At 52.1% G+C, this 23,882-nt stretch overlaps 1 protein-coding gene across 2 annotated transcripts in view; it reads right to left on the reverse strand.

Annotated features, from left to right (window-relative positions):
* Positions 1 to 23,882, reverse strand: part of Rptor (regulatory associated protein of MTOR complex 1) — a 339,912-nt gene that overhangs the window by 49,712 nt on the left and 266,318 nt on the right. For both annotated transcript variants that reach the window (XM_046463332.2, XM_046463333.2), the window contains 3 exons: positions 5,057 to 5,131; positions 2,412 to 2,477; positions 1,836 to 2,027 (listed from right to left, as the gene is read on the reverse strand). In XM_046463332.2, coding sequence (XP_046319288.1) covers positions 1,836 to 2,027; positions 2,412 to 2,477; positions 5,057 to 5,131 — 333 coding nt within the window. The remainder of the gene's footprint in view (positions 1 to 1,835; positions 2,028 to 2,411; positions 2,478 to 5,056; positions 5,132 to 23,882) is intronic.

Consider the following 23,882-nt stretch of genomic DNA (forward strand, 5'->3'; position numbering starts at 1 on the left):
GAGTGAGCCCTGAGGTCACACAGGGGATATTACCACCGTGTGACAAGGGGGACTGGGCAGCACCAGTAGCCGGCAGGTCTTAGTGAGCTGGGCAGATGGTTGCACCTCTGCGGAGTACCCTCCACATGCAGACCATGGGGTGCACCAGGATCTGCCCCAACACTGTCAGCCAACACACACCCGTGCTCTCAGCAGGAGGCCTTCCTTAAGTACCCAAGACGTGAGGGCAGAGTGCTTTATCAGCAACTTGGGGACAGGCAGCCCAGGTGACCAGCATCATGATAAGCAGATGGCCATGCAGCAGGAGAAAGCAGGTCAGGTCCTGTGTTCCACCACCCAGAAGGTCCCTGCTCCAAAGCTCCTACTCACTATCCTGCCATCAGGGACTCAGCCACCCTTCCCTAGCCACCTGTGTCATCAGGGCCCACCTCTCCCTGCAGCTGGCCACAATGCATCAGGGTCTACTTCCTGGGGCAGGAGGGCACCGACCAGCAACTGCATGTACCACATCCTAGCTGTGGTGTGACCTGCAGAAATGGAAGCTTTGTTCTGAATGAAAGCGCCATCTGGCCTAAGCGAGCCCTGCCAGCCCTGTTCCACAGACACTACTTGGTGGCCCCTGCCCTGCCTTCTGGGCCTGGTGGGTTTCACAAGTCCTTTCTAAATGGGCTCTGATACTTTAGAGCCACATTTGGTCTTCATATCTCAGGGGCACTGTTCACATTTATAGGCACTGTCCCAGTGATTACAGGGTCTGGGGGAATGACATTGGTTTCCATCTGGTTTGAGTCCATGTGTAGTGGACATGAGGAGGCTGGCCTGTGGGCAGTAGCTCTGGAAAGCCCAGGACTCTGCCCAGGGCCCCATACCACACATGAGAACCAGCCAGGACATCCCATTGGCCTCAGGCTGGGACCACTGATTGGCCTCTGACCACCAGCCCTCAGTTACCACAGGGACCATAGGCCTGGGGAGGCTGTCTTCCTGGCTACAAGGACACTCAGACCAACTCCCTGGCCACCTATGGCAAGCTTGCCTGGATCCTGCTTCTCTTCTGGCCTAGTCTTTGAGGGGACATCATGCCTAGCGCCTGCTCCCTCCAGCTCCTCCTCGGCTCTCCACACTTCTAGTATTATGTCACCTTGTTTCTTTGAGAACAAACTGGAAAGTAAATTAAAGATATTTCCCCGAGGATTTATTCCTGAGGACACCTCCCTTTGAGAGGCTTGGAGAACTCGTCCCGCCCCCAAGGGCAGTGAGGGCACTGCTGGTAGCAGGCTGCCTGCACCGAGCCCTATCCCCCAGAGACCTACCCTGAGGGCAGCTGGAGCCACCATAGGTGCTAGGTCTCAGTCCATTGGGGGGGGGGTCTGGGAGCCTCATGGGCTCCATTCAAGCTGATCCACAGGATGAGGAGGCAGGTGGAGTCCTGGATAGTCTGCCTCCACCCCCATGGCCAGCCAAGGACTGTGTGGCTGACGTGCATAATGCCTTTGCCTGGGAGCAGGGGTTGGGGGTGGGTGCTGGTCGCAGGCTGCTGCAGCTGAAGCCTAGCCTGGCCCCACAAGGTGCTACAGTGCAGAGCCTGGCCTGCCCGCAGTTGCCCCTTCGACCTCAGAAAGGTTGTCAGTGCATGACTGCACCGAGATCCCAGGGTCCCGCTTGTGTGATTTCCACGTGGCCCTGGAGTCTTGGGACGTAAGGCCACGCTCTAGCCTGGGAAAGCCTCTGAATTGTTCCAACATGATCTTTCCGTAGACAATAGTAGGAACATGGGCAGGAGGCACCCCGACACCCTGGTCTGGCTTAGAGCAACCCACAGGAGGACAACTCACCTCAGGGATAGGGTCAGAAAGGAGGCTGTAGAGCTTCTCGTGGGCACTGTCCCTCACCCCACACCATCTTGCTGAGTCGAAGTTCTGCCAGATCCGCCCCAGGCATATGGCCACCCACTGGCGCAGCAGTGGGTGGGGGTCACTGAGCTGTTCCAGGCAGATGGCAATCAGGTTCCCCTGAAGGCAGGCTTCCTGGACAGGGCAGGACAATACAGACAGGTGGTTCTCTGCCTTCAGACTCTGGGCCTGGATGGCAGCAGCTGCCATTTCTTGGGGAAGACTTGCTCAGTCACAATACAGGATTGCTCCACTTTCCTCATTTTAAACCCCATGGATTCAATCCGCCCCCACAATGGTGAGCTAAATGAAGGGCCGGGCCTCTGCTGATCGTGCACCAGCAGCCCTGGCTGGTGTGCCCTGCTGGCCCACTTTCTGAGGCTGACTGCCAGAAGCACAGTGCCCTCTGCAAACATGGCAGCCTGGCTGAACGTCAGCTCTGTGACATGTGGGGTGAAACAGTCTCCTCTGCAATGCCAGGGGAGGGCTCAGGGGGACTGCAGCCACTGGGACACTCACCTGCCCTGTGGCATAGCTGTTGACGATCACAGCAAGAATGAAAGCCGTCATGGTCCTGTGTTCAGCCTGGAAAACAAAGCCAGCCTTGGTGTACATTCCCCCAGGGTGGCTCCTGGTTCCCTAGCACAGCAGCACCACCTTGCACATCCTCAGGGTGGCCGAGGCAGGGCTGAGAATGAGGGCCACCTTGGTACTGTTTTCTGACTTGGGACGAGCAAGACCCAGAGGGCAAGAGCAGCTTTGGGCTCGCCTGGGTGGGCAGACTGCACCCTTGACCTGTTAGTGCCATGAGCGGGGCCAGGGAAGGCCAGCAGAGAACATCCTAACTTGACTTCATCCCCCTCTGGCTTCCTATGGGATGCTCAGCCTCCATTCCCCTCTCTGCCTGTGCTCATCTTCTGCATGGTGCCTTGGGACGTGCACTCGCTGGCCGTCTTATGTGAGCTGCACCCCTGCTTGTTGTGGCCCAGTGCCTTGAATCCCGCGCTCTGCCTCTCTCCCTCTACCTGGTGGCAACTGACATCCTGCCAGCATGCCTACCACTGCCTCTGCTCCCGCGGCCTGCTCTTCCCTCTGGGCTCTCATGGGCCTGCTGGTGCCTTCTGGGAGTTAGAAGTGGGAAGTGTCACCTCACCACCCAGGGGCTGGCCCTGCAGGTGGCCTTCCGGGGGAGGGGGGAGGCTGGCCACTTCTGGAACTTTCCTCCTCGCCTCTGACAGTTGCTACTTGGATTAAAGTGTGTCCTGGTGAATTTGTTTTCATTGGGCTTTCAGGGGACTCATTGTGCTTCTGAAATCCAAAACCCCATCCTTCCTCCAGATCTGGCAAGTTCTCAGTCACAGTGTGCTTGACTGTGGCTTCTCCTCTGCCTCACCTCCCCTGGCTCTGGAACGAGATGAGCCCCAGTGGACTTGGCGCCTGCGTCTCACCCTCTGGGTCTTGCTCCTCCCAGGCCAGTCTTCTCTAGCTCACCCACACCACACCCCGTGGCTCCTCCTCCACCGTCCACTCCACCTGCTGAGTTCTCAGCGATAACCACGGTCTGTTCTTCTGTTTTAGGTTCCACTTTTTACTTTCCCTCAGATCTTCCTACTTATTTTTGAGGACAGGTATGAAGCACAGGGCATTTTTCTTATGCAGGCATAAAACTATTTTGAAAAAACAACACCTAGATCTACCATTGGTGTAGTTAGACCAAACTGTCTTGGGCCTTTGCCACTCTCATTTATGCCGACTCAGTCTCTGCAGGGACTCCATGAGCCTCCGTTCCTGGGTGCAGCTCTCCTACTGTGGCCTGGCCAGTTCTCCTTCCTGATGCACCTGATGGAGGCCTTGAGGGCAAGCCAGCTTCTGGGAGAGTCCCCAGGCCTTGTGCAATAGGTACCTTCCAGCCCCCAGGGGACCCGGGAGTGGCCCTCATGACTTCCTGCTGTGGCGCTCACGCACTTCCCCATAGGCTGAACAGGCCCAAGGTGGTCTCTCCTTTCCTTCAACCCAGACATGGACAAGCGGTCCTTCTCAGAAGCGGGGCAGCTCTGCTCGTCCTTGTTAGTGAGGGCACAGGGCACGCCTCTCGGGCTCCTGGCGTGAGCGCGGCTGCAGTGCTGTCTGCTCAGGGCCTCGACTTGCACAGGTACAGGGTCTGTGTGGAGTGTGGTATCCTGGAGGCCCCACCAGGGCTCCATAGGTCTCTCAGTTCTGGCATTTGACAATTTCTTCTCTTTCAAACCTGGCTATACCCTCACACTCTCACGCACTGGAGCTGCGGCCTGTCCACAGCAGCTTAGCCCTTTCTCCTTTGCTAGATTGGTTTTCCTACTTGCTCTGAGTAACGGGAAGGTTTATTCCAGGACTCATGTGAAGTATATCAAACCGCCTGTGGGAATGTTTAGATATGTCACTGAAGTGAAGCACACAAGTACCAATGACCTGCTGTACAACAGTTCTGTACTGTTTGTGTTTCTCTCTCTTTTATCATTTAGTTTAGAAAAACAAGTAGAGGGTGAAATCACATACAGAAGTTCCTTTACACAACCAAAGTGACCTGGAATGATAATATGCTTAGATATTCTGGCAAAATTACTTTAAGGAATTATCTGGAGTGTCTATTCTGCCCTCATTCCTATGCTAGGGCTGGAGGTGGGAACAATGACATTGACCTTAAGACGTTATGACAAGTTAGTATATATCATATCCGTGAACATCTAATTTTTGAATAATTTAATAATAAAAATATTTAAAATATAAGCTTTTAAATAATCTCTTCTTTCCTCCTCCCGTCTTCCCTCCTTCCTGAGATCCTGCCATGCTCCAGGGCTTCCGAGGCACCTGAGTCACCTTGTCATAGATGTGAGAGTGCCGGCAGGGCCATCCAGTTGGGTGGACAGGTGCTAGGGAGGGGACAAAGATTTGCCAGTAAAGGGTGACTGGCGTGAGCCCACCAAGCCCCCTGGGATGCAGGTCAACTTGTCCTCTCAGGGGCAGGAAGGGCACGGCATGTTCAGCTGCCCACACCCCAAACTCCATAAGCAAGTGGCCACAGCCACCTTGCTCCTCCCTAGAGAGCTGCGCAGACACACATGTGGGGGGAGGGAGGGGACCCAACTCCCAGGACCCTCCAAAAGACAAATGAGGTCGGTTCTTACTGGCATGTATGGGTCAGCCAAGACGGAAAGGAAGTACTTGTGGCCGTTGTCCTTCACGAGGTCAGCTTGGCACGACTGGAGGAGAAAGGAGACAGAGGAAGAAACGTGTGAGTGTGGCTGGGCTCCTGTTTCCCATAAGTACGGCGAGGGACGCATGGAGAGTCCTGCTCCTTGAGAGGCATTTTCCCTTGGGAACAGCTCAGGTACTGTGCATGGATACACTTCTTGAGCCAAGGGAAAGGGGCTGGGCCCAACAAACTTCCAAAAGGGCAGCACCTGAGTGCCTCTGGGGAAGCCCTCCGCCGTTGGCTTGCTTCATCCCCCTCTGGCTTCCTATGGGATGCTCAGCCTCCATTCCCCTCTCTGCCTGTGCTCATCTTCTGCATGGTGCCTTGGGATGTGCAGTCTGTGTGCACGCTGGCAGTCTTGTGTGAGCTGCACCCCTGCTTGATGTGGCCCAGTGCCTTGAATCCCACGCTCTGCATCTCTCCCTGCTGGACAGGCTGCTGTGCTTACAGCGGCTTCCGCCTCCCCAGCCCCCAACCCCCAGACCCAGTCCTGCTGGGTCATGTCCAACACTGGACACCACTTGTTTTTACAGCTTCCCGCCTGCTGAAGCTTTTCAGGGGATTTTGCTTGGACTCATAAAACACAGGGAAAGTCACGCACACCAATACAATACTTATGGATTTCATCTCACGGTCATGTTTTAACAGGAGCCTCCTAGAGGTCCAAGTCCCTGACCAAAGGCAGAGCTACTCAAAGGTAAGTGCTGGGCCAACTGCCTGGTGCACAAGCGGCTCCAGCTCTCAGGGTCACTGGAACACATGAACACGGCCAGCTGTGGTCATTGTCTGTCACACTTTTGAGGCCTACTACGTGAGCACTGGCCTGCTCCTGGAGACAGGTGTGATCATGTCCCACTCTGCTGCTGGGAGACAAAGGAGCTGACAGCCCACGTACAGGTGACCCGAGCATGCATGACCAGAGCCACAGGAGCTGCGGGTGGGTGGTCTGCAGGAGCTAGGCTGAGGACTGGGCAGGTCTGTTTCAGGGTGGAAGCGAGAGCCGGGGAGGAAAGGGACTGAAGGGAAACGGGCAGAAGCAGCAGATCACACAGGGCCAGGAGGCGTGGAAGGGCCAGCAGGAGCTGAGGCACGAGGGACACGCAGCAGGGCCCCAGGTCCAAGGTCTCCTGCATTGGCAACAAAGGCTGGCTGGAAGGGGCCAGACTAGAGCTGAGGCTCCCACACGAGGGCCACATCGTGGGGCTGATTCCATGAGGTGAGAGGTGCTGCAGAGGCAGGGGCAGGGGAGCCCACCTCCTGCACTACTGCCTGAACAGATGGGGGACCATTTGGTACGGGGTTCCAGGGTGGGAGCCCTGTGGTCAGCATTGGAGGTGCCTGTGAGACACAAGGGAGCCATTGAGCAGGAGGTGGACACAGACCTGAAGCTTGGAGTGGGACCAGAGTCGAGTCGCAGGGGCACTGGTGGAAGCTGAAGACCCCCAAGGGGAGGGTGTGCTACAGGGTGGAGGGCAAGAATGAGGCCTGGGGATGGAGGAGATGGGTGCCCGGGAGGAAAGAGGCTTCCTGCCGTACCAGGCACGCAGCTTCCTGGGTGATGCAGAGGAAGCAGCCTGGCTCGGAGGCTGGTTGGAGTTGGTAGCCCAACCTCCACACGGGACTGGCTGATTTGGGGGACATTTTGCAACTGCTGGTTCTTCGTAGGAATGAAATGATCATGCTTTGGACATTCAGGGGTTGAGGATAATGTCTCAGGAGGCTCCAGGCCCATGGAGCTGAGGAAGAGAGGAAAGGGGGCAGGATCTGAAACAGAACCCAGGTTGAAGGCCAGGCTCTCCTGCTTGCCAGCTAGGTTTCAGGAACCTGTGCTCAGGTGGTGCGAAGACCAAGTAACACGTAAGAGCCATGAAAACATTGTCATGTGGCACAGAGGTGAGGAATGCCATTATTCTTGGAGAGGAAGGGACCTGTGAAGCACGGACAAGATGTTAAGTGGTCAGCCTGGCATGACTGGGGGTCCAGGGTCTATGTGCAGGAAAATCCATTAGGACATTAAGGATAATGCGCCCACAGAGCGAGATGCACTTCACCAGCTCCCAGAGGCTCTGCTCTTGGGGACAGAGGGAGTGCCCCTTTTCTCAGGATCCCTTCTCAGAGGAAGAATGGCTTTGCAGGTGGAATCTGCTGGCAACTGCAGCCCAGAAGCTCTCTGCCCATCCCATTCGTCAGCATGCTGTTATAATGAGGAGTTCTCTGGACAGCACTAAACTGATGGGGTGGGACACTGGCCTCCTTCTGCTGAGATGGGAACTAGGCAGGCTGGAGAGGGGGCGTGGGCTCCGGCTGCTGCTTTTAACCTGAGCGGGGAAGCCAATTAAGCCTGCAGTTTTTAGGAAACAAGAGATTCCTCGCCTTAACTGAGGCTGCTGACAAGACTAAAGCGCATGGACTTGTCCTCCCTGTAAATGCCCCGCCCGAGGGCAGGAGTGAGTGGCAGATGTCCTCAGCAATGGGAAAACCTTCTGAGAAAGGAGCTGCTTTTCTGTGTGGCAACCAGAAGACTGAGAGATCAAATCAGAGCCCAACCGCGGATGTATAGCACCTTAACCACGTCTTTTTTTTTTTTTTTTTGACAGAGAGAGAGAATTTTTAATATTTATTTTTTTTAGTTTTCGGCGGACACAACATCTTTATTTGTATGTGGTGCTGAGGATCGAACTCAGTGCCGCGCACATGCCAGGCGACTGCACTACCGCTTGAGCCACATCCCCAGCCCCCTTAACCATGCCTTGCTGAAGAGTGATGACGCATCACTAAGGCAGAACCTACTAATTCTGAACCAGCCTCTGGAGCCAGGGAACCTGAGACGCCAGTTTCACGTGAACAGTAACTCCAGATCTGGGCCTGGTGATGATGAGGTGCCTATTAAACGTTCTCCCTTTGGATGAGGCTGTTACACGGTGGAGCAGTCAGTAGTAATGATACTTTCAGACATCTACCTTAGTTTCAGTGCTCAGCAGGTATCATTTAATCTTGGTTTATAACACTCAAAATTCTGTGCCCCTTCCCCAGTGACACCTGCCAAAGGGGTAGGGTGCAACCTCCTATGGCCTGTTAACTCTGCCAGTGACTGACAGGTAGCAGAGAGACATAAATGGCAGGAGCAGGGGGTTAGGGAGATAATCCTATAGACCAGGCATATTGTACTAACCACCCCCACCCAATGCTTTCTTTTAAAAAGCAATTTACTTAAGGTCACTCTGGCCCTGCCTGGCTCAAGTCAATAGCACATGCTACACTTTCAGCAAAAAAATTATTATCTGTAGGAGGAATGCTGGCCCAAAGCTCCTCCTTACTGATAAGAAGAACAATGAAGGGGAGGGGGACTTCTGTGACCTTCACACAGACCACTGGCCACAGAATCTCTAAGAACAATGCATAGGCAAAGGTGACCCAGAACTGCCTTTGAATCTTTTTTGGTGTGTGCTGGGGACTGGACCCAGGGGCGCTCAAACACATCCCCAGCCCTTTTATTTTTTATTTTGAGACAGAGTCTCACTAAATTGCTCAGGGCCTTGCAAAATTGCTGAGGCTGGCCTTGAGCTCGGGATCCTCCTCCTGAACTGCTGGGGACACTGTGATAGGGAAAGGCCCCACCTCCATGGGCTCTGCTTGGGTGCCTCTGGGAACAACCCTGCACACTGTGACTTGGAATGTGGTGCAATCCTGCTGTCAGTCAGAATTTGAGAGGTGGAGCTGGGTGGGACTCTCTGGAAACCTCCCTGGGGGAACTGAAGGGCACTAGTGGAAGTGGGGATGTGTCCCTGTCCTTCTGAGGACCCACTTTTCCCCTTGACTGTGTCCCTGTTCCCCCTTTCCTTTCCCTTCTAGTAGACTCCTGACTACTATTCTACATGCCTTGACTGAAACCCTTCCTGTGGACTGGCAAAAAACTGTGCTCTCAGACTCCATGGTGGCTCAGCCCCACAGATGGGTCTGGCCCTGCAGCAGTGCCAAGGGCCTCATTAAACTGAAAGGAATGCAAGGCTTCAAACTACAAGGGCAGGCGAGACAGACAGGTGCTGCGCCTTGAACAAGCACAGGTTGGTGGAGAGGGTCCGGCCCAGCCAAGGCACGGCTCTAGCTGCCACGCGTCAGCAGGCAGCACCTCCCAGGCTCTGCCGTGCTGTCTGCGCTCTCCCGAGATCAAGCACAGCTATGACATATTAAGGCCAGAGTGAGAAGAAGTGGGAGCAGAGGAAAGAGTAGAAAAAGGAATGGTTTCTCAGCGACCCTCCCCCACCACACTGAAACCAACCCTGCTCCTTTGGGTCTCTGTGCACTAGGATTTCAGGAATTAGGACACGCAGGCAAACACGGGAGGACTGGTGGCAGCAGCTTGCGAACAGACCCAGCAAAGGAGCAAAGAGTAGGAGGAAGCCCAGCCCAGGCCCTGGGCCCTGCAGGTGACCAGGGAACCAGGGAACGCTTGTAGGCTTCCCTCCAAAGGATCTGGCAAGAGAGGCATGGGGAAAAGAGCCTGCTTCAACTCTCCTTCTTACAGAGGATGGGACAGCAGGAAACCTGGAATTGACACAGACCAACAGGCAGCCATGCCTAACGAGTGGAGCATGACGGCAGCGTGAAGACGCGGGGAGCCTGGAGCGTGGGACTCGGAACCAGGCACGGCCCCCGGGAAAGAGAGTTCACTGTTGCCCGGAGGAAGGACCTGCAGCCTACAAGGTAAGGAAGTTCCCAGCAAGAGGAGAGCCCTGCCAGGTGAGCCCCTGGGGGGCTGCGCCAGGAGCCTGGAAGACAGAGTGGCTTTGAGCTCTCAGGTCGTTAAGCCAGTGGGTCCAGCAACAGTAACAGGTGCTAGGGGTTCTGCCTACTGCTCACCAGGCTCACTGCTGGTCACAGACTCAGCAGGACACCTACCAGGAACGGAAGACACCCTCCTCCTCACCTCAGCCCCCAGGTTCCCTCTCGCCAAGCACAGACATGGACACTCCCATTTTCCAGAACTGGCCAATAACTTCAGATACCGAGAAGCCCTTTGGCTGCCCTCTCCTACGTGCCATCCAGGGTAGACATCGACGTGGAGCAAGACGACGGTGCGGCAGCTGACAGTGTGCCAAAGTCACTCCTATGTGCACAGACTTTTGTGCTTTAGGTCTGTTTTTGGACACGTTATAAGATGTGATACTTTCAAGGTTAAAAAATCAAAATGATAGAAAGGCATTGATGGAGCTTCCACTCTCCCTGGCCTTGTCTACTTCCTCTGCCACTATACATGATCAGAATTAAGTTTCCTATTTATTCCTCTAATTAAAAAAATATATATTTTTTTTAGTATTGAGGATTGAACCCAGAGGTACTCTAACACTGGGCTACCTTCCCAGTCCTTTATGTTTTGACACTAAGTTGGTGAGGCTGGCCTCAAACTTGGAAACCTCCTGTCTCAGCCTCCCGAGTTGCTGGGATTACCATGTAATGGTGTGCCATACCACAACTAGCAAATGTTTTTCTTTATAGAATGTAAACATGGATATATATACATGGCAACCCTTTTCTTAAATAAAAGGACCTACCACATCCAGGTTGTATGCCTTGCTTCTCTTTCTTTTTGAAATTTTAATTGGACCTGTGATGACATACTCATGGGGTGCAGTGTGGCAGTCATACCTGTTACCTGCCTTCCACAGCTGACAATGCACCCATCCTGGGAGTGGGCCACTCGGCTTATGTGATACTTCCCTCCAGATCGCCTTCTTACTTGAATGCAGTCAGGTTTGCGACTTTTCAAAGACATCTAGGTTGAGTCTCTGCTTTCATCACTTGAAGGTTAAAACAGAGTTTGTCTGGGCTGGGGCTGTAGCTCAGTGGCAGAGCGCTTGCCTAGCATGTGTGAGGCACTGGGTTCAATCTTCAGCGCCACCAAAAAATTAACAAATAAAATAAAAGCATTCTTTTTACCTGCAAATACCAAAACAAACAAAAAAAAACACCCCCAAACCAGAATTTATCTGGTGTTAGGTTTGGCCCCCCCCAAAGCTCTTGTGTTAATAATGCAGGGATGTTCAGACGTAAAGATTAGATTATGAGAGCCGTGACCTACTCAGTCCAATCTAGTTTAAATGGACTGACTGGTGGTATCTGTGGGCAGGTGGGGTACAGCTGAAGGAGGTGAGTCACTGGAGTGTACCCTGGAAGGGTGCACCTTGTGGGCCCACACACAACCACCCCCAGCCCCACTGCCTTTCCAGGTTGCCATGGACTGAGCATACTCTTCTGTCATGATGTTCTGTCCTACCTTGGACCCAGAGCAATGGACCTGGCCCACCAGAGGCTAAATTACTAAAATCATGAGCTTAAAATAAACGTTTCCTCTTCTAAGTTGTTCTTGTCAGGCATTTTGGTCACAGTGATGTAAAGGTGACTAACACAGAAATTGGTACTGAGAAGTGAGGTTGTTGCTATGACTAACCTAACCATGTGGTTCAAAATCCTTTGCAGCTGGCCTGTAGGAGCAGTTCGGAAAAGTTTGGAGATACATGCTAGAGAGGTCTTAAAATGTAAGCAGAGCTTAATATGTGATTTTGATGGGAGCTCAAAAGACCAGAATGAGAATAGGAATGCATACGATAAAGACTGTGCTCATGAGGATTCAGAGGAAAATGAAGATTATTGGAAATTGGACTAAAGGCCATTTGTGTTATATTCTGGCAAAGAACTCTGCTACATTTTACCCATGTCCTGAGACTTTGTTTGAAGCTGAACTTAAAAGTGATGAACTCATTAACCTGGTGGAGGAAATTTTAAGGCAGCACAAGCAGTCAGTCAGTAGCATGGATTTTGCTGGTAGCAAAATCATACCCATTGCAGGCTCAAAGGGAAGAAGGAAGGATTCCTTTGAGAAGAGACTGTGGGGGTGTGCTGCTTACACAAGGGAGCCTAGGAAATTATTTCACTGTGCTTAGTTGCCTAGGCACACAGACACCACTACATTCCTGATCCCAGGGAGCCCAAGTATTGCATAGACTGATGGCAGACCCTGGCGTCTCCCACATGGTGCTGGTTCTGCAGGAAGGCAGGATGCCGGAGTTCAGGGGTCGTGGAGCACTCAAAGGAAGACCTGGGAGGCCAGGCAAAGTGTAGCAGGGTCAGAATCTCCGCGGGCTGCCCGAGTGCGCGACGCATGAAACTGTGAAGGTGGAGCCGAAGCTGGAATGGAAACCCTAGGAATTAAGCGATGCTGGTAATGTGGACTGTCTGCCACAGAACCTGCTGGCTGTGGAGAGAGCCAGGCTAAGGGAGGCCACGAGGGCCACAACCGCTAAGGCCAAAGAGGTGGGGCAGCCCCACCCCTTCAGAGCACGTCCTGCAGCCACGTGTCCTAGATGCTGTACCAGGAGTCTGCCCAGACGGGTTCAGTCTTGTTTTGGTCTCATCCCTTCTTTCTGCACCCTTATCACTGTGATTTGGAATGGGAATGTGTACTCTGTGCCACTCCATATTGCATAGACGTAACTTGCTTTTGATAAGTGCTCAAAGCCAAGAATTTATCTTGAGTCTCAGATGAGATTCTGGACTTGGACTTTGGGCAAAGCTGTGCTGGGACTACGGGACTCTTGGAGAAGGGCTAAATGCATTTCGCACTGTGAGATGGACATAAGCTCTTGAGGCCAGAGATGGAATGTTATGGTTTGGATGTGAGGTGTCTCCTCCAACCTCCTACATGAACACAGAAGTATTCGCAGGTGAAATGATTAGATCACGAGAGCCGTGACCTAATCAGTCCATCCTAGTTTGAATGGATTAACTGGGAGGCAACTGTGGGTGGGTGGGGCATAGCTGGAGGAGGTGAGTCACTAAGTGAATGCTGCCATTTTCGCTACTTTTCAAAGACATCTAGGCTGAGTCTTTGGTCTCCAGGATGCATCTTCTCTGTGGCCCTTCCCTATCCCCGGTTTCCTGGCTACCCAACTTTTCTCCATGCCCTTTTGCCGTGATATTTTGCCTAACCTTGGTCCCAATGGAGTTGGTCCACTGTGGACCAAATCTCTGGAATAGTAAGCTCAAAATAGATGTTCCCTCTTATAAGTTGTTCTTGTCAGGTACTTTGATCACAGCAATGAAAAAGCTAACACATCTGGGTTTTCTTCTAATACTTTCATGGCTTTGTTCTTTATATTTGAAGACACTTGCTCTTTAACTCTGGTGTTCAGGATCAGCCTCCGTGTCAGTGTTCCACTACTGTGACAGAATACCTGAGAAAATCAATATACAAGGAGGAAAGATTTATTTTGGCTCATGGTTTTATTCTGTGGTTGTTGGTTCCCTTGCTTTTGGGCCTGTGGCAAGGCAGGATATCATGGTGGAAACAGATGGTAGAGAAAGCTACTTACCTCATGGCAGCTGGGAAGCAAAGATGGAGGAAGTGGGAAGGCTGGGGTCCCACTATCTCCTTGAGGGTGTTCCCAAAGACCTAAGACCTCCCATTAGGCCCCACCTCTTAGAGGCTCCACGACCTCCCAATGGCAAAGACTCGGGGAACAAACCTGTAACACATGGGCTTTTGGGGGAGATTTAAGATTCCGACTATAACTGCCTCCGGTTATCCTAGCTCTGCCATTGCCACCCCAGTGACCTAAGTGACATCTCCATCATGCATGTCTCACGCCTACTCAGGTCCGTGTCTGGTGCTCCACGGTGCCGTGTCCGCCTGTGGCCCAGTACCACACTGCCGCTGATTACTGAGAATTCATGGTGAATTCTGGTATCTGTCAGGACTACTTCTCCATCATTATTCTTCCTATTCAGAATATTTCTGCATTTTCTTATTTATTTCTCCACATGGAGATTAGATCATTTGTCTAGTTCCAGGAAAAAAAAGTCTGCTGGTAATTTTATTGGGATTATATTAAAGTTATAAATTAACTTAGGGAACACTGACATATTTATGACATTGAACCCTTCTGTAAAGAACAGGCTATGCTTTTATTTGTTCAAGTTGATTTTTGGGTCTCTCAGGAATGTTTTAAGGTTTTTCTCACAGTGGCTTTTTATGTCTCAGGTTAAGATTATTCCTAGATTTATGATTCTACTATAAATGGGTGTTCTTTTCCATTTTATCTTCTACCTGGTTGTTGCTTTTGATTTCTGTATATTAATTTTAAGCCTCCATCCTAGTAAGTTCTCTTATTAGTATTTAATTGATCCCATTGGGTTCTAGGCACACATTCCTGTCATTTGCAAACAGTGACAGTCTTATTGTTTTAGTTTTATGCCTTTCTTTCTCCCATCCATGGGAGGTGCTGATAATGGCAGTGTCCTCTGGCCGTGTTCCTCAGTGGGAACGCTCTCCTGCCACCCCGCCCCTGTGAGCTGCTGCTGGGTGGACTTGAAAGCTCTTGTGGGGAAGGAGTTCCTGATGGCTGTGTATGCATGAGAAGACACTAGATCCTTCCATCCTCCCCTCAGTAGCTTCCCTAATGTTGGACCATCCTTGTATCCCTGGACAAACCCCATTTTGTCAGGGTATATCATCTATTCGTTTGCTGCATTATTCCAAATATTTATAAGTGAATATATTATAGTTTGTTTTTTTGGTGCAATCTCTTTCAAGTTTTAACAACTGTGGTAAGAGACATACAACACTCCACCATGTTGACCACTTTCAAGCGCAGAGCTGAGTGGCAACCACAACTTCTTCCGATATAAAAGCGCACTCTGCCTGCCTCTGTGTGAGCAGCGAAGGGCGGCCTCCCCCACACAGCTCCTCCTGGGCAGTGCTGCTGGGGACAGCCCACTCAGCCCCTTCCCTCTAGGCAGGGCTCTCAGGACCTCGATTCTGCCAGAGGGAGAGAGCAGCCAGTTCCTGGAAAAGGCGCCTGAGCTGGTGCTTCCAAGGCCTCACGTCACGCCAGTCAACTACGGCTGCCCTTCCCACCAAAATGACAAAGTCGGGGGGAGGGAGGTTAGACAGAGAGTTGGGGGACACGCACACAGCCCAGCCAGGCGCTCCACAAGGAAGGGCCTCCTGGGAGCCTCCACTCCCTGGCTGGAGTCAGGTGTCTGAGCTGGTGACTGAGAGTGGCCTGACAACCAGGCTGCCTTCTGCAGACTCGAGGGCGACGTAGAAGGGCACAGTCAGCCAGGGCAAGACGGTCAGTGAGGAGGTCGGGCAGGGCCAGAGCAAAAGAGCACGAAGAGGGCCTTCCAACAAGGTCAACCTCCCAGTTGACAAACGTGCTCGTGGACACAAGCGGGGACCCAATCAGACAGACACTTCTGTACTCGTACTCCTAAGTGTGGGTCCAATAGAAAAACTAAAACAAATGCATGGACAGAGAGGAGATGAGGAGAGGAGGAAATTCCAGTGGCCAAGAAAGGAACCAGCCCACACTCCCCCACTGGTCGCTGGCTCTGGCCCTTCTCCTTGGAGCAGTCTGCTACTGTCACTTTTGCAATAAACCTGCTGCCTGCGGGCGGTCTGTGTCCTGTTCTTCAGTTCTCTGCTGACCAGAGACAAGGAACCCAGCACCCCTAGATGGAAACACTCAGTGCCTAATCCGGTCAGCCTCAGGTGCCACCCCAAGTGGCTGGTGGGCAGGCAGCCATTTCCGGCTTGCTCCCTTTGCTCTTCATTTCATCCAGAGACATCTGAAACAACTGCACCCTCTTGATGACACCCCCACACTCTCCAGACAGACCCAGCAGCAGCCTGGCTGTCACCAACATGCCTGTCTGCCCGGGCCTGGCCTCCTCCTGGCAGGTGGTCTACCAAGGCCCGACCCAGGGCTCGGATGGGGACCTGGCTCCGGTGGGGCGGGGTACTGCCTTCCTGGCCCACAGTTTTCCAGGGATGGCATGAGGGTGCACCTGGATCTCCCCCATCGGAGGGTTCCTGAAAAGCAGCCCCTCCCTCACGTGCAATTGCAGTTAAGAGGTGTTCACTGTGTGTGACAATGAAAACGACACTGAGAAGAGCACGCCCTGCCCGCGCAGCCTCTGACGCGCATGCTCCTGACACTGCACTCTGACGACTTTCTGCATGTTGCAACTTGCAGTGGAGGATGCAAGTGGACCATCAAAGCAGCTCAGGCAGGCTAAGCCGGGATGCGGGAAGGAAGGACCACGAGGCCCTAGGGACTCTGGGCTGGAGGCTGGTACCCGAGGACTCTCCCAAGCCTTGCCTACCCTGACTGGCAGAGCTCCCGATGTTGGGGTGGAAGTCACTAACTCTGTCCAGTCACTGCTGGTTGGAAGGTGGGGGCAGAAAGGCTGATTCTATGAGGGGCAGTGAAGGAAGCAGCCACTGACCGGGGCTTCAGAGCAGGCTGAGCTGGCAGGGAGGGACGTCGTGAACCAGGCGTGCCCCGAAGACAAGCGAGCCACGCTTAGAGATGAACGCCAGCACATCCCAGGGCACAGACAGCAGGAGTCAAGGGACCCCAGGGGAGAAAGCTGGCAAACACCTCCTCAGCCGGGCGCCACACCATCGCCACGTGGGCACAGCCATGTGGGCACACGCGGACCAGGGCACGTGCGAGATGGCCCTCGCCTGCAGGTCTAACCACAAGGAGAGCATTGGACACACTGCAGTGGGCAGCAGCCTACCAAATGCCCAACCTGGCCAGTGCTCCTCCAGCTTCCAGGGCCAGGCAGAAGAGCCCAAGGAGACAGGAGGACCCAGGGACTGCAGGGACTCTGGTGGGATCCTGGACATAAAGCTGAGGCAACGTGAGACCACAGCCCCGATGAGGACAGACACCAGCATGGCGCGTCAGTGGCCAGGCACTACACAAGGCCAGTGGCGGGGGAACCCGGGTGTGCTACGTGGGAACTCCACGTCCTGTCTTCTCCAGGTTTCTGTGATCTAAGACTCGATGGTTTTTCAGGTTTTGTTTAGTTGCAGATGGACACCATACCTTTATTTAATTTATTTTCATGTGGTGCTGAGGACTGAACCCAGTGCCTCACATAGGCCAGGCAAGTGCGCTACCACTGAGCCCCAGCCCCAGCCCCTAAGACTGTTCTTAAAAGTTCATTCCTGTAGAAAGCATGGGAACAGGAGTCCAGGACACAACCAACAAGGAAGAGCCTGGCCCAGGAGGTGGCTCTCACAGGTGGTCACGGTCCACTGCTGAGGGCCACCAGGGCCCCGGGCTTTGCGCTGTCAGGGTGCTGGGAAGCCAGCCTCACTGACCCCAAACACTGCCTCAAATGAGTCTGTGCGTATGTGTGAGGAGGGGGCGGAGGGGGCACAGCGGAGGGATGGGAGGAGAGAGGCTGTGGAAATGTCCGAGTGAGTGAACTGCGAGGAAGCCACCTTGCAGTGGCAACGGCAGCAATTGTGAGACAGGCAGGAGGAAGAAACCCTGCTCTTCCTGCGACTGCCTGTTACTCGCTGTTTGACTCTTTCCTGGGACCAGGGAAGCCTGCACATATGGCCACGTCTCTTCCCACCCCCAAATGTGGATTCACTTCACAAACACCAGCTCAGAGTGTTTTTCCACATTCACCGACACGGTGCCCTTGGTGTTCCCTAGTGGTACTATAAATAAAACTTTATTAACTGTGACGAGGAAGGTCTGCCTGAATTGTATATTAATTGTGCCTACAAAAAAAAAAAAAAAACTCAATTAACTGGAACCCAGCTATAGCAGTCCTTAATTAACTGCCTTCCCTCCCTTAATCTTCTTAATTAGCAGAGAGAAAAATGGTAACAACAGACTGGAGGAATTTATTAAGAACCACCACCCCCATTTTCCCAGAGCATGCACTGCGACAACATGGATCTGGCCACGTTTCCTGTACTTCTCATCAAGCAGTCACGTACCCTGACCTCTCATCACACGGCCTTGAGGATAGTCGAACAAATATTGTGCCCATCGCCTCCCACCCTGCCCCTACCCTCTTTTGCACTGTGAAAACTGCACTTAGCCCGCTGCTCTGCCCAGAGATGTGCCTAAGGAAAGGGACATTCGTCACAGCCACAGAATCATTACTGCTCTCAAGAAGTCCAACGGCGATACAGCACTATTGCCGCTATCCAGCCCCCACTCCAACTCCTCCTGCTAGGCACGAGCCCTTCCCAGCTCTGGATTTGGCCTGGGGCCTATGCCAAACATCTGGCAGTGGCATTGCTCAATGGCTTCATTGAGGAGGAAGGGCTACACGAGAAGCTTATGTGCGGCCTGTGAAGCCCCAGCACAATGAGGGCAATGGATCCAGCCCTCATAAGCTACCTCTGCCTTTGGCGACCCTCCTGCCCCTCCGCAGCCTGCTCTGCCTTCTGCATGGACTTGCACAGCTGCAGCTTTCTGCCACTGGCTTCCTGTCCTCAGGGTGTCGTGCTGGGGTGAATCCTGCTTTCTTACTGCTGAGTAGGATCCCCTTAGTGGCAAACCTCCTTCACCTATTCACTCACTGGTACTTCTGGTTTTGGGCTATGAAACCTGACCATGCTGCAGGTCTCCCAGGTCTCCCGGGTGAGTGCAGCCCGTGTGTGGAGGGGCTGCACTACGGGCGAGTGTGTGCTGAAAACCGCTGTCCTCAGAGGTCCCATGGGTGTGGGGGATCTGATCGGGTGCTGATGCGCACCTCTCCTGACTGGCAGTGCCCAGCATGTCTCCACGTGCATGCTGCCCACTCCTGCTGCTTCAGCGCAGCCTCTGCTCAGACCTCCTGCCCACTTTTCTTGGCATTTTTTTTTTTTTTTTAGGTTCAGTTTGGGGAGTTCCTACGTGCTCTCAGGATACGTTTTTTTATTAGAGACACAATCAGCACACACTTTCCCCATCTGTGAACGCTGTGCTCATTCTCCTGATGTACACATTTTCATTTTAATGAAGAACAATTTGTTAATTTGTTCTGTAAGGACTCTTTGAGTCTTGTGAGAGATCTTTGCTTAATCCAGGGGTCATGGAAGTCTCTTCTTATATTTTTGTCTAGAAGCTGTGTAGTTGTAACATTTACATTTCCTCTGTGATCCATTTTGAGTTAATTTGTATGCAATCCAAGGTATGGGCTCTAATTTATTTTGCTTGCATATGGATATACAATTGCCCTGGCACCGTATAGTTGGAAAGACTGTCTTTTGTGCACTGAATTGACTTGTCTTTGCCCCTTTGTTGGAAATCTCTTATCCATGTGAACAGCTGGTCTCATGTTTTTGAGATGGGGTCTCGCTCTGTTGCCCAGGCTCAAGGGAACCTCTTAATTCAGCTCCTCCCAGGAGCTAGGACTACAGTGAAGTGCCCCTGCTCCCAGGTTTGGGTGGGTCTATTTATTGATTTCCTTCTGTTCTATTATCTATCTGTCTTTCTGATGCCATTTCAGATCTGAGTCCTGGAATCTATAGCTCAGTCCTGGGTAGGCAGTTTAATCTTCCAGCTTTTCTGCTCTATTCAAAATCGTCTTGTCCTTTCCAGGTACTCTGCATCTCCATATGGACTCAGGAGCAGGACTCGTATTAATGGAATAGGTTTTCATTTACTTAGTTTTTCTTGATTCCTGTTAACAATTATTAGTGAGTTTAGTGTATAGATCCTTCGTACTTTTGTCAGACTTTATCCCTAAGTTATTTCATATTTTGATGCTATTGTAAATGTCTATTTTAAATTCAACTTCTAATTGTTCATTACTAGTATATATAAATAAACTGATATTTGTAAATAGATCTTGGAACTGCCAAACACACTAAACCTATTTATTAGCTGCAGTGTCTTTTTAAAATAGATTTGAACAAATTTTCTACATAGATCATGTTTTTGGAAAATAAAGGTAGTCACGTGTCTTCCTTTCCAATCTGTGTCATTTATTCTCGCCTTACTGTGCTACCAAGAAATCCCAGTACAACAGCTGGGCATAGTGGCTTCACGGGTGACAAGGCCAACCTGGGCCTTTTAGCAAAATCTGGTCTCAAAATAAAAACTAAGAAGGGCTGGTGCTGTGGCTCAGGGGCGAGCTCTCCTAGGTAGCAAACACAGCAGAAGCTGGACCGACAGAAGGCGCGGGGCAGGGCTGCAGGATGTGGCAAGGGCAGAGCCCCTGGGCTGGGGCTGTGGCTCAGGGGCGAGCTCTCCTAGGTAGCAAACACAGCAGAAGCTGGACCGACAGAAGGCGCGGGGCAGGGCTGCAGGATGTGGCAAGGGCAGAGCCCCTGGGCTGGTGCTGTGGCTGCAGGTTCCTGGCAGGTGCTGTCGGGAGGGTCCCTCAGGTCCCTCCCACTGCTGGTGTGGCTTCTTGCTTCTTTAAATTGGAGGTGGATCTCACATCTGGTAGCTGGTTCTCTGCTCTCGTCAGTATGGCCATGGCACCAGTGTGCTCCTGCGGCCAGTCTCACAGGTCAAGCTGCACTCTTCCCGTTAGCTGCTGCCTGTGCCTGAGGGGCTCTGTGGAGAGGCTGCGCTCTATGCTGCGAGAGCATGCGTGTCTGCAGCTCTAATATCTCTGATGTTTGGTATCAAGGCAACGCTGACGGAATGACACGGGATGGGGTGTCGTGCCATCCACGTCTCCTCCTTAATGCCTTAAGAGTTTCCAGGGACACCAAATGGTTGTGCAGTTGTCTTTGTAGGAAAGTTTTAAATTACACATTCGATTTCTTTAACAGACATGTGCTATTCAGATTTGTCTCTTCTTAAGGAGTGGAGTGTGTCCAGGCGTGTGTCTGAGTCGTGGTGTCAAAGTTACAGGCTGCTCCAGAGCTTTGCTGTCCGTGGTGTCTGCTCCCATCCTCTTAATGCCTCTGGGCCTATCAGGGTTGCACCGTCATTCCAGACACGGGGAATCTGTGTCTCCCGTCTGTTTCCCTCGCAGGTGTGGCTCATCAATCTTATTGATCTGTTTGAAGACTGGCTTTAGTTGAATTGATTCTCTACGCTGCTTCTGTTTCCTTTCACACTGATTTCTATCCTGGTCTTGATTACTTTCTTCCTCCTGCTCCTTTGGGTGTTCTCTTTCTCTTACTAAAGTCTTAGCAAGCTGGGGCCACGGCTCGACTCTCCCCATGATGTGTGTGAGTAGCCCTAACACCTCCCCTCTCAACCCTTATCAGCTGTACCCACACATTTTGCTATGTTGAATTTTTAATCTCATTCAATGAAAAGAAAAGCATTTAAGAAGTTTCCCTCATGACTGTTTCTCTGAAAAATGTCAAGATTTTCTTGATTTTATATCTTAATATAAAAGGTATATGTATTTAAACATTTTGATTACATGTCCATAATCTTAAGTCACACATTACATGTAATAACAGATTATTATTCTAATGTGCTATGGGTATGTACTCATATTTACAATTTTCATAGTTACTTGTGTAAAACTCACCTTCACTTCACCTCTCCCACGGACCATCATGCCTGCCCTCTGGTCTAGCGGCCTTCCCCCCCACCAACGCCACACCTGGCTGCAGAGCGCACCGAGTCTGACTTGTCCCACTTGGTGGGGAGCGCGCTGTGGCCCCCCAGCCCATGTGGCTGCCGTGCGGTGCTCTGCTCAGGGAAGGTCGACGGAGCCCGCTCTCCGTGCTGGTCTGTCTCCTGCTTCCTCCTTCCAGGGCTGAGGTACTATAACTATGCATTCCCTCGTCCCCCTGCTGTCCTGCCAGTCCTGCCGCAGTACCCAGGCGCCCTTGCTACTGGGGGAACACGCACTGTGATCCCAATGGACGGGCTCCTTTTCACCCTGAAATGCCCTTGGCCATCGCAGGGCACTGCGGCCCTCCTGAGCCTAGTGGTGGAGGACAAGAGCTGTCCCACCCCTTACTTTTAACTCACTTGCGTCTCTTTAGTTAACTGCTGTGTGAAAGTGCGCTTTCGGTGGGCAGCGTACAGCTTTTCCGCCCTGTCCTTTCAGTGACGGTCCCTCGACTTCTCCACCAAGGCTGCTCGTGTGACAGCCTCACACCTACCCTCTTACTTCTCTCAGGTGCCACGTCTAGTCTTGTTCTCCCCCTCTTCCTTCCTTCTCTGGTGTGAGTTCACGGGCAGGACTTCGAATCCTCTCCCTCACTGCCAGCTGGTTCTTCCTCAGCTCTGGTAGGAGCAAGATCACGGCTGAATCTTGTTCTTTGTAAAGGAACTAGGTGCCCTGCACAGGAGCAAGTGCTGTTCCACTGAGCTGCCCCCAGCCTAGACTCCATTCCTAACTCTCAAAACTTGCCTCCAGGTGACATCAGACCACCAAGTAAAAGAACCAAGTAAAAAGCTGAAAGACAGGACCCCTTTGTCCCCTCTCCTCCTAACCTTCTGCTGTTACAGTTATAAACTGCACAGTGCTCTGCTGTTACTGTTGTTCAATCAATCATGTCTTAAAGGGCTCTGTCCAACCTGGCAGTAGTGTAGGTCTTCAGTGAAAATTTTGCTCTGTCTATATATTTTATTTAAAAATCTTTTTTTAGAGGGGAGAGAGTATTGGGATTGAACCCAGGGTGCTCCACTAGTGAGCCACGTGACTCGATGACCTTCAGCCCTTTTTGTTTTGAGACAGCGTCTTGCTAAGTTGCTGAGGCTGGCTCTGAACCTGTCCTCCTCCTGCCTTAGCCTCCCGGGTCACTGTGATTGCAGGTGTGTGCCACTGCACCCAGCTAAAAGTCTGTTTTTCTCCATCTTTGAAAGATACTTTCACTGGTACAGAACTGTAGGTTGACAGTTCTTCCTTTCAGTGCTTCAAAGATGTTGCTCCAGGGCTGGGACATAGCTCAGCTGGTAGAGCGCTTGCCTTGCATGCACAAGGCCCTGGGTTCAATCCCCAGCACCAAAAAAACAAAACAAAAAAAGATGTTGCTCCCCCATGGGTTTTTCCATTGATTCTGGTAGAAATCTGTTGATGTCCTTATCTTTATCCCCCCACTTTCTTTACTGACTGCTTTTTGGGTTTTTAAATTTAACACCAGCTATGAAGTATATGATGCAGTTCTCTTCACGTTTCCTGGGTTCGTGGTTTACTGAGCTTCCTGGACCTGTGGGCTAACAGTTTTCCTCAAATTTGAAAAACCCTTAGCCTGCCTCTCTCCCTCCTCTCTCTTTTCTGGGATTGAGCCCGGGCTGCTCTACTGCCAGGCCACGTGTCCAGCCATTACTTCTTTCAGCACTGCTTCTGACTGTGTCACATCTCCGGCGGTTTCCTCGTGACTCGATGACGTGCCTCGGATTCTCAACTCTCTTCTCACCATGCTTCTATTTGGGTGGTTTTTACTGATACTTTCTCCTGTGACATGCCATCCATTGTTGACCCTGAGGGGTTTGTCCCTCACGTCACAGACTGCCATTTCCATGTCTACGAGTGAGCTGGGTGCTTTCTATAGCTCTGTCACAAGCCTTTCGAATATGCACAGCAGACATGCAACGACATCTGGAAGTTCTTGCCTGCCAAGCCCAACACCGGCAGCTGGGGACATGATGGCACGCTAACTCCCTGCTCCTCATTATGGAACTGCTTCTTGACTCCCCCTGTCTGGTGGTGAGACATGAAGCAGGGAGTGACTTTGGAAGACACTCTGGGATAGGATTCCTTGGAGAATTCAGGGCTTGGAAGAGGCTCTCCTTGCCCCGGGCCTCACTGTGTCAGACCAGTGTCTACCAATACATGCTGCCCCACTGACCAAAGAGTGTGTGGTTCTGTCCAGCCTGTTCCTCTTCCTCAGGGCCTCTTTGCTTCTTCCCACAGCCACTTCTGGAGGACCTAGATACTTGCCACCCACAGCATGAGTTCTCTAAGAGCCTTGAGCAAGATGGTGGACAGCAGCCCTCAGACACCAGTCGGTCCAGCCTGCAGGGGCCTGAGCT

This window comes from Marmota monax, unplaced genomic scaffold, assembly GCF_021218885.2.
Source record: "Marmota monax isolate L192 unplaced genomic scaffold, Marmota_monax_Labrador192_F-V1.1 WCK01_AAM20220418_F8-fsc00220, whole genome shotgun sequence".
Taxonomy (NCBI): domain Eukaryota; kingdom Metazoa; phylum Chordata; class Mammalia; order Rodentia; family Sciuridae; genus Marmota; species Marmota monax.